Below are 11,464 nucleotides of genomic sequence, written 5' to 3'. Positions count from 1 at the left end.
GGTTGCTAATATTCAGCTGGTTTTGACCTATAAAAATGCCAGTTTCTTATGGTTCTACCTATATATGGTCAGGCATGTGCTTTGAATTTTTAAGAATTTGTTTGCTTTCCTTTCTTTATTGTGGTGTCTTCCTTCTTTTCTCTCCTTCCTCATTTGACTAATGTCTGAGTCAGTCAGAGAGTCAGTGGGTATCAGGAAAAAAGCAGGTTTAGTCCACCTGGGCCTGCAACTGCATGCAACTCAAGAACGATGGGGATGTGAAGCCCTCACTGGTCTTCAAACTTCAGTGAACTTAAGAATCAGGGTTTTGCCCCTCAGGTCTGGGTACAGCTGAGAAGGTGCATTTCTAACAAGCTTCCAGGTGGCGTTGATGCCTTGTGCCTGAGGACTGTTGCTATGCAGACATCCTTTGACAAGATTTAGCTGGGAAGAGAGAGAGAGGGCCACTAACTAGCAGGAAGAACAAGTTTGGGAGGTTTACCTAGTACGATCGGGCTTGGCATAGGAGTAGTCCGAACTTCTCCCTTCCACCTGGTATCCACAATCCCAAGTCCATCTGTTTCTATTCTGTCAGCTTTTATTTCTACAGGGTCATGCAGTTTCCGAGATCTTGATGTAGTTGTGTGAGTTGGTTGGAAAGATTGCAAAAGAATGAAAGTTAATGACTGTATCTTAGATCTAAACATTTCTTAAGCTTGACTACACGTTTGCGATGGCTGACTTAAATGGTGATAAATGTGTTACTTAGCACCTATGCACTATCTCTATACTTAAAACATGAAGTGGTGATAATTTGTGTATTGCAATAGGCCATGCTGTGTAGTTATATTTCATAATGAAATGGTGAATGGTTCAGCATATTTTTTCTTTTTATTACAGAATCTGTTCCCAGCTATACCACCAAAGTATCTTTTAGCCTTCAACTTTGATATCGTCCAGCAGAAGACTGCAAAATCTTACTATCCTGTGGAGCTTTAAATCTTTGTGTTATGGGTCATGTCGTATAGGAGTAATGGCTTGTGCTTAAGGACAAAGTCTAGAAACCACTATCATAGTTGTTAAGAAAAACGATTTTAAGATTTCAAATATATGAATACCTCCCTCCATGGACTGGAGAATTGATAAATTGGTTTAAATATTGATATTTACAGGTACATTTGCATACACTTGTTTCCAAATAGTGCATATTTAATATTTTTTAAAATGTATTATTTTTTAAAATTATAGCTTAAAGACCAAATTCTGAAGTTGAGTGCATTATTTTCAGGAATTAAGGGATAAAGGGATTGTGAAAAGAGCATTTATATTGGACTAGTCAGATGTGAGTTTATTATTTTGAAAGAGTTTTAATTTTACTAATAATAATTTTCCTTGGGCTTATATCGATTGCTATTTCCATATGTTTTAAATTATATTTTGGCCAAGTGTTGGCTCTTAGGAGAGACTTTAGGTACAATGTGGTCCTCGAAGGTAGAAAGGCTGGAATGTCTGCCCATGCTTTGGGCACGAGATGCTCAGATGGTACGTGGGCAGCCCTGGTTGAGGAAGTGTGGGCCTGGCTGTTCATGGGAAGCCTTAAATGGTCTGCGTCGGTGGCCATCCTGGCCTGAGTGGCCATCTCGGGGGTCCTGGGACTGACCTCAGAGTAAAGAGCAGAAACAATGCCCTCAGGGCCCCTTCCCTAGAGGTGGCCATGTAGGGTAACGGAGAGGACTAATCTACACTGCTGAGTCCCTAGCAAGGCTTCCTTGTGGCTACCAAAGGAGAACTGTGCCCTGGCAAAGATGCCTCGGTCCAGAGGGAGCCCATGGGATGGCATTTGTCGTTGGCCAGGATGGGACTCATTACGGGGCTTTGTGCTCTTAGATCACATTATGTGATTTGGAGAGATCGTACACAATCTCTTATTTTTATACCACTGTCTTGTGCTAAAATAAACAGGATTGTGACTGGTGGTGTTGAAGATAAGCTCAGACAAGTAGCCTTTGTGACTCAGAAGGAAAATATGCACACAGTCAATATTTACACATGAATCAACACCTCTGTGCCCCGGTGCCTTGCTGCCCCATACAGCTTCCTACGGTGCCAGGAATGTTCCATGTCTGTGCTGTCCAGTGCAGCAACCTCCAGACATGTGGTTCTTGAGCACTTGAACAGTGTCTGCTGTGACTGAAGAACTAAATTTTAAATTAAATTTAAATAGCCACATTGTTTTGTCAGGCCACACTTGAGGCTGGAGTAGCCCCCAAAGTGACAGCAGGGTAATTCCCATGAGGGAGTGTCCCAAACCGTCCCAAGATGGCACCCTGTCAGGGATTCCAGAAAAAGAAGCACTAAATGCCAGGGTGATCAGTCCAGACATTTATTAGGGGGACTTACCTACAGAATGGGCTGTAGCTCCTTGTGATGGATAGTGAGACAAGGGATGTTCTACCGAAGCACATCCCCAGTGAAGGGGTTGGGTTCAGAGTTCACATGATGGTTTAAGGAATTTGGCTGGGGGCGGGGCTGGCTTCTATGTGTTTAGCAACATGATTGATCTTCCAGTGTTTCCAGCAACAACCTAAACACCTTTATTAGTGCCTGAGAATGTTCAAGGCCTGGGCTTGGGTTCAAGCCTGCAGGGAAAACATGTAGCTGGCTGGGTCACAGAGCAGTCAAGGCCCTCTGTGTTTCTTGATCAGCACAGAGAAAAAGCAGGGGAAACTGGGGTCCCTGCGCATATGTGGTTACCATACCGGGCAGCATAGTTCGGGTTTTTGGAAGTTATTCTGCAGTAGAAATGAAGGGTAACTTATTTTCTCTTGTCTCAAGAACCAGTCTGTTCTCAGGGGCATGCATTTTAAAAGGGTTATGATTGATGCCCCAATATTTTGTCTTGATGAGCTTAATGATACATCTAAACATTTTATTCTCAACAGATGTAGAACAGGCAGAATATTCTAAAACCACATGGTAATGCTTCAGTAGAGAATTGCTTCAACTTAAAACAAACTCTGGGAAGTAGGTTAAAGGATGAAGAGTAGGAAAATAAGAAATCACTTTAATTGAACCTTAAAAAATTATCTTTTTCTTTTTAACACTTTAAAAATATAATTCAAATTCTTTAATTGTACTACCTGAATGATTTTGGAATTTTATTTCATGCCAAGGTATATGTTATATATAGCCAAATGGAAAATATATCTGAAAAGGGGGTAAGTGGGGGCTTCCACACAAATAGACTGTCCATAATTCATGTAAATTTTATTAAAATAAAAACAGTCTTTTGTGTAAAAACCTTGTTTCAGTGTCACATATAAATAAATGGAAAGAATACTGCATTGATACGTAATTATTTCATATTACATAATAACCCAAAATATATATATTATTTGAATATTTGTAGAGATACTATTTAATTTATTCATATAAATGTAAAAATGCAGAAAGATTCTAAAGTAGAATATGCATCTTAGTGGAAATATTAGAGATTTGAAAAATTTACGTGATGCATATGGACTGATATGTAATTTGGAAAATAGAATATATGTATGAACATTAAAGTAATGTGAGTGGAAAATGCTTGTCTCTCTTACTAACTGGCATGTGTTTGTATCTATCTTGTCCCCACTATTAGATTTTAAGTTGCTAGAGTTTGCCTAATACAGATATAGACTGTGCTCAAATGTTTGAAAATGAACAGCAAGTCTATGCAGAATTTATCCACAAATTTCTGCTGTGTTCTCAATGGCTATCTCTGTGCTGAGATACGGAAATATGATTTGTGACATTGCCTTGAAAATATGAACTTGCCTCATAAAAATGACATTTTCTAGTAATGCAGATCAAAACCACTACAAGATAATCACTTCATACCCATTAGTAGGGCTATGATAAAACAAACAAAAGCTCAAAATACGTGTTGGTGAGTATGTGGAGAAATTGGAACACTTGTACATTGTTTGTGGGATTGTAAAATGGTTTCATCACCATGGATGAAACGATATAATAGTTTCTCAAAAAATTAAAAATTGAACCACCATGTGATCCAGTAATCCCATTTCTGGGTATATGTATAAAAGAATTGAAAGCAGGGTCTCAAAGAGATATTTGTACAATCATGTTCATGGCAGCACTATTCACAATAGCCAAGAAGTGGAAACAACCAAAATGTCCATCAATGGATGAGTGGATAAACAAAATGCGATATATAATAATACATACAATAGAATACTATTTAGCCTTAAAGAAGGGAAATTCTGACATGTGCTACAACATGGATGAAGCTTGAGGACATTAGGTTAAGTGAAATAAGCTAGCCACAGAAAGACAAATACCGTATGATTCTACTTATTTGAGGTATCTAATGTAGTCAAATTCATGGAGACAGAAAATAGAATGGTGGTTACCAGGGGCTGCGGGGAGGAGGGAATAGGGAGTTGGTTTTTAATGGGTATAAAGTTTTAGTTCTTCAAGATTAAAAAGTTCTGAAGATCTGGTTCACAACAATGTGAATGTACTTACATGGCTGAACCTAACACTTAAAAATGGTTAATGGTTTATGTTATGTATTTTTTACCACCATTTTAAGAAATTGCATTTTCTTTCTTTTGTCAAATCAAATGTTGAGCCTGGTTTACAAACACATTCCATGTGAACCAAAGCTCTTTGAGACCTTGTGTTAAGTTTCAGTTCTCTAGTTAGCCAAGTGATAATACTTTAGGGCTAATTTCTCTTCTTTACCTTTGCCAGTTTTACTTTTAAAATACTTTCATTATAGAACAGAGGACAATATGGTCATTAAATATTAATAACACTATAATTATGGTGGCATCACAATTTAAGTCATTAGAATCTTGCAGAAGCCAAATTCCCTGGGGCTGAGAGGGGACACATGGCAGGCTACATATTTAGTAATTTATGCTGACAAATTAAAATAACACTCCTTCCCAGAGGATTATGTTAATCTTCTAAAGTTCCTACATCTATCTCTGAAGTTTCTAGTAACCAGACATTTGTTCAATGCAATTTGCTGGACCAAAGGTCCTCAATCCAGCTCTCTGTCCTCCCCACTTGGGTTTTGGGGGTGTGCCCTCTATGACTCCCTGACCTGTGCCACTATTTCCAACATCCCTACTGAATAAGAATTTAGGAAAGGGCAGTCAGAAGCTTAGACTGTGACTCAGGGTAGGGCCAAGAGACGGTCCCTTTGCTTTACAGGCAGAGAAACTAAGATGTATTAATTTGTAGTTACTGCTGTAACAAATAACCATAATGTAGTGGCTTACAACAACACAAATTTATTCTTACAATTCTGTAGGTCAGAAGTCCAGTACAGGCTGGGCACGGTGGCTCATGCCTATAATCCTAGCACTCTGGGAGGCCGAGGCGGGTGGATTGCTCAAGGTCAGGAGTTCGAGACCAGCCTGAGCAAGAGCGAGACCCTGTCTCTACTAAAAAATAGAAAGAAATAATCTGGACAACTAAAAATATATATAATATATATAAATTAGCTGGGCATGGTGGCGCATGTCTGTAGTCCCAGCTACTCAGGAGGCTGAGACAGAAGGATCGCTTGAGACCAGGAGTTTGAGGTTGCTGTGAGCTAGGCTGATGCCACGGCACTCACTCTAGGCAGGGCAACAGAGTGAGACTCTGTCTCAAAAAAAAAAAAAAAAAAAGAAGTCCAGTACAGTTCTCACTGGGCTAAAGTCAAGGTGTCAGCAGGGCTGTTCCTTTCTAGAGGTTCTAGGAGAAAATCTGTTTTCTTGGCTTTTCCAGCTTTGGGGGGCAACCCCCATGCTTTTGGTCTGCTGGCCGCCTCTGGCCATGTCCAAGGCCAGCAACATTGCATCTCTCTGACCCTTCTTTCTCACATCTCTCCCACTAGAGCCAGGAAGGAGTGTCCACTTTTAAGGACTCATGTGATTATATTGGGTCCCGCTGGATAATCCAGGATAATCTAGCTCAATGTCCTTAACCTTAATGACATCTGCAAAGTCCTTTGTGCCATGTAAGGTAACACATTCACAGGTTCTGGGATTAGGACATAGGCATTCTTGGGGCTGCCATACCACAAGGGAATTCACCCATTTTTTTTCTAATACTTGTAAGGTTTTATTATTTACATTTAAATCCCTAATTCATTTGGAATCTATCCTGGCATATGGCTGAGGAATAGTTCTAACTTTATATTTTACCATATGGCTATCAGGTTATACTAAAAACACTTACTAAAAAGTCTACTCTTTCCACACAAATGTGAGATGATGCCTTCATTGTATACTAAATTTGCATATGAATCTATTTATGGACTTTGCATTTTGTTCCAATGGTCTTGAAGGCCCACTCTTGATTTTAAAATACTTAATGAAATAGAAATTGATGAGCACATTCAAAGTCAGCATTGTACTTAATGAGGAAAAATTGGAGACATCCCCTCTAAAATCCCCACTACTACTACACAATTAGAGAAAAGAAAGAAAAAAATAGAGATACTAAAGTTAGTATACTAAAGAAAGCAGTTAAAATGAACACATTTTGCAGATGATGTGATTGCCCACCTGGGAAACCCAAGAGAATCAGTGAAACATTATGACAAAAAGTAATAGACATCAGGAAGATAGTGGGATACAAAATATATAAAAACCAAAAGCCTTCACACATAGTAAAAGTAGCTAGAAGATATAATGAGAGAAACCAATTTATAATATATAGAAATTCCTGATAATATATATACAAAAACCCATAGATGGAAGATGTTAAAACACATATGAGGGACATAAAAGCCTTTTACGAAGGGAATGATATACCATATTCTTGAATAGGAAGATTCAGCATAATAAAAACTCCAATTTTCCCTACATTAATCTATAAATTTAATGTGATCACAATCAAATACCAGTAGGCTTTCTTTTTCTTTAAATTTCTTTCTTTTTTTAAATCTAGAACTAGACAAGTTGATTCTAAAATATATGTCAGAGAATAAACAAGCAAAATAGCCTGGAAAACTCTGAGAAGAACAGTAAAAATTGTGAAAGCACCTGCTAGTTCTTTCCCTGTTAGTGAGTTTGAGGAGATGAAAGACAAGCTGGCTGGGTGCGGTGGCTCACGCCTGTAATCCTAGCACTCTGGGAGGCCGAGGCGGGCAGATTGTTTGAGCTCAGGAGTTTGAAACCAGCCTGAGCAAGAGCAAGACACCGTTTCTACTAAAAAATAGAAAGAAATTAACCAGACAACTAAAAACATATACAAAAAATTAGCCGGGCATGGTGGCGCATGTCTGTAGTCCCAGCTACTGGGGAGGCTGAGGCAGGAGGATCACTCGAGCCCAGGAGTCTGAGGTTGCTGTGAGCTAGGCTGATGCCACGGCACTCTAGCCCGGGCAACACAGTGAGACTCTGTCTCAAAAAAAAAAAAAAAAGAAAAGAAAAAGAAAGACAAGCTTAGGACCTAGTTATGCTCGAGCTGGGAAAGTAAGTCTAGGAAGGTGCGATGGTCAATTTTAGGTGTCAACTTAACTGGGCTACGGGGTGCTCAGATGGCTGGTAAAACATTATTTCTGGATGTGTCTGTGAGTGTTTCCTGGCAGATTTGCATTTGAATGAGTAGATTGAGTAAAGAAGATAACCCTCACCAATGAGGGCAGACATCACGTAAATGCCCAGATAGAACGAAATGGTGGAAGAAGAGTGAATTTGCTCTCTGCTGGAGCTGGGACATCCATCTTCTCCCGCCCTCCTGCCTTTGGACTTTGGGACTCACAATTGCCCTGTTTCCCACCCCCCTCGGTTCTCAGGCCTTCAGACTCAGACTGAATCACACCACTGGCTTTCCTGGTTCTCCAGCTTGCTGATGGCAGGCTGTGGGAGTTCTCGGCCTCTATAATCACATGAACTCATTTGTATAGTAAATCCCCTCTTATAAGTCTACATACAGATGGTCCCTGACTTATGATGGTTCTACTTACAAATTTTTGACCTTTCAATGATGCAAAAGTGATATGCATTCAGTAGAAACCATACTTCAAAATCTGAATTTTGATCTTTTCCTAGGCTAGTGATTTGTGGTATGATATTCTCTCCCCGTGTTGTTCTGAGCACGTTTAAGGTAGGCTAGGCTAAGCTAAGCTATGACATTCAGTAGGTTGGATGTATTAAATGCATTTTTGACTTATGATATTTTTAATTTATGTTTAGTTTATTGGGACATAATCCCATTGTAGGTTAAGGAGCATCTGTATACCCTATTGCTTTTGTTTCTCTGAGAACTGTGATTAATATAGACGGCTATTCTGAGCCACATATAACATGAATTTGGGAAGTGATATCTGAGCCTGTAGGAAGAAGGAAAATCTTGCAACTAAAGGAGATGTGAGTGACGTAAGGATAAAAGATTTTTGAGGAGAAACTCCATGGGCAATTCCTTGAGGACTAATGGCCAGGTTATTTTTAAGGAAAGATCATTTCCTACATTAAACTTGAACTGTTTCTAGCCCTGTGTTGTTATTAATATATTTTGTTACCTCCACAAGTTCAAGAAAACACAACCCAGTAAACAGCATCTAGACTCACCCAAGCCAGTCAGGCCATCCCCACTAACCAGGTCTCCCTGTGCTCATCAGCAAGTGTTGGCTGCCTTCCCCCAAACATTGCTACCAAGGAGCAAAGACTGGATTCTGCCAAGGCAGTCATCAGTCATTGGCAAGCAGGTCCTGGTCCTGCCACCTGGTCTGTGAGCCTTCGGGTGTTCAGGTGGCCCAGACATGCTCCTGCGTATACCCCCCAGGCAGACAGGACTGTGTTCTGATGGTGGGAACACCGTGTCAGGCCACCGTATGCTCTGTTTAGTGGGGAACACAGGGATGGGGTTTTAAACCTAGGGCGTTCTTCTCAAAGTGTAGGGCCACTGGGCACTTCAGATTCTTATACTCCGTTCATGGTGAGGGGAGAGATACCTGAATAATCACATATGGTGAACATCACTTATTTCACCAGCAAAAAGTCATTTTTAATATCTTTTATCTAGTTAACAATCACCTTCTTGCAGAAATATTTGAAACCTACTACAGCTGCCTTGAGTAAGGATTCCAATTAGGTGCTAACGAATGCTAATTGCCTGCCTCTGGGATGTGTGCAACTGCCCACAGGGTATAGAAGAAAGGTTAGCAGACACACACACACAGACACACACACACACACACACACACATTCTCACACACCAGTATCTATAGTATAAAGTGTTTAGAAGTTAATCACAATGAATGATGAGGAAAATCTGGCTGGGGGTTTGGCAACCACAGGGCCAGAGAAGACAGTCACAGGCAGTCAGATATGGATGGCCTGGGGATTTCCTGGGAGCCCACAAATGCAAAGTTCTCTTTCATTCAAGTGACCCAGATCTGTGGTAGCCACTAGCCACTCATGGCTAATAAGCAATTGAAATGTGGCTAGGGTGATTGAGAAACTATATTTAATTTTATTTAAATTCCTTTAAATTTAAATTTTAAAATGGATTCTCTATTCAGCTATTGGACAACTTTAATTATGTATGAACAACTTGCACGTGTGAACCTAATTTTTCAATCGTAAATTTTCTGAATTCTAAACACAGATCAAGTATTTCCCATAAAAATGTAACATCCAAATTGTGTTGTAAGCATAGAAATGCATACTCTATTTCAAGGACTTAGTATGAGAAGAAGAAAATCATTCAGAATTTTGATGTTGATTACATGTGAAAATGATAATATTTTGCATACATTGGGGTAAATAAAATGGGTTATAAAAATTAGTTTCACTTGCTTTTACTTACTTTTAAAATGTGGCCACTGAAAATCTTGAACTTACATATGTGACTGACAGTCTACATCTCTATTAGACAGCACTAGGAGATGTTCGAAGCTGGCTGGCTCAGTGTTCACTTCTACTCTTGTGTTAGAAGACAGAAGCCTTGACCACAGGTGAGAAATCTGACAACTCTATTGTAAGTTTGCAGTAACAACTTGCAAAAGTCTTTCTGGTTCTGGCCATTGCAGAGTAGCTAAGATTGGACCAATCCTGTCCCCCAGAATAGCTATAAAAACTGGGCAAAAATCAGAAGACAAATGCTAGAAAGCACTGGAGAGCAACCAACATGGACATGCCACGAGGAGCTGGTCCTCGGGAGGAAGGACATGCTGGGGTGAGCCCCATGTACCCCAGTTTTACTAGGGGACAGTGCCTAAATTGCAGCCCAGGAAATAAAGCAATGCAATAAAGCAATGAAATAAATCATTTCACTTGATTGAGGAGACAGAAGTCAGAATGTGAGGCTGTCTAAGCACCTGGAATTTGAAGGAAAAATCCCGGAAAGAAAGAAGGGAACAGAATAGAAGAGGCCTAAAATTCTGCATTCAATTTTTCCTCAAACCAATTGGCTGATTCCCAAGATGTGCATGCACAGGGTGCTGTTCCAAAGGAAAAAAAAAAAAAATACAACCCAGCAGCTGCGAGGCTAAAGGCCTGCTCAGGAATTTCAGCAGCCACACAGTGCTGGGAAGTCAGAAGTTGGAGTTAGAGCCCAGTGAGATTGGGGGTAGGGAAGGAGTGGAGTGGGGGGATGAAAAACTCACCCTAGGATGAACAGCCCCCAGAGCATGGACTACACAACCTAGGAGTGAGGGCAAATGTCAATCGGGGCCCAACTTCAGGTAGGTCCTAACTGTGTCTAAACCCAAGCCTTGACAGGATCCTTCTTGACCCACAAACCGCCCACTCTGCTGCCCTCACCCCTCTGCAAGCCAAGGGACTCTGTCCTGAGGGTACCTCTCAGCCCTGAGCCAGCGGGTCCTGCCCCCCACCCGCCGCCTAGCTCTGCAGAGCTGCCTGTCCCTCACCAGCGCCCTGTGTGTCAATCGCAGCGGTGGTGACGTCTGCTGAGGCCAGGCTCACCCAGGGTCATTTGTTCATGACTTGTTGATCAAGTCTTGGTCACTTATGAAACACACATTTTTTCAATTTCAGAATCAGCGTGTTCTTTGCTATAGAGTGAGTTAGGATTACACATTAATACGAATGAGGAGAGAAATGACAAATGGGTGATGTGGGAAGCACCATTTTTCACTTCGAAGCTGTTCACAACCAAACCGTGTGCAGGGAGCCCAGCTTTCAGTGCAGACGTGGCAGGCGCATTCAGCCATGTGGCCCTTGTCCTCTCAGCTCGCAGGGGCTGTTCGATGGCTCCCCCCGGGTTAGGAAGCAGAGAGAGGTGCAGGGAACCGGGTCCTACCCCAGACACTCCTGGTTCACCAGGGAAGCCAGTCGGCACTAGAACTGGGTGGACTGTAATAGGTGCTACCCAGACGAAAATGGCACTAGAGGAATGAAATTCTTACCAGGGCATGAAAGGAGACACCACAGGGATATTGCCCCTTGGTGGGGGCTTGAAGATGAACATGACGTAGCTAAGCAGAGGCAGAGGGAATTTGTGAGCAAAAGCCTAG

At 41.1% G+C, this 11,464-nt stretch overlaps 1 protein-coding gene across 1 annotated transcript in view; it reads left to right on the top strand.

Moving 5' to 3' along the window:
• The window catches only part of LRRC2 (leucine rich repeat containing 2), a 60,341-nt gene extending 59,412 nt beyond the window's left edge, over window positions 1–929 (top strand). The window contains exon 9 of the mRNA XM_012637649.1: window positions 880–929. Coding sequence (XP_012493103.1) covers window positions 880–929 — 50 coding nt within the window. The remainder of the gene's footprint in view (window positions 1–879) is intronic.
• Window positions 930–11,464: the final 10,535 nt, after the last annotated feature.

Source organism: Propithecus coquereli, unplaced genomic scaffold (assembly GCF_000956105.1).
Source record: "Propithecus coquereli isolate 6110/MARCELLA unplaced genomic scaffold, Pcoq_1.0 Scaffold1, whole genome shotgun sequence".
NCBI classification, from domain to species: Eukaryota; Metazoa; Chordata; class Mammalia; order Primates; family Indriidae; genus Propithecus; species Propithecus coquereli.
Note: the sequence above shows the minus strand (reverse complement) of the source record. Positions and strands in the feature narration are given on the sequence as shown.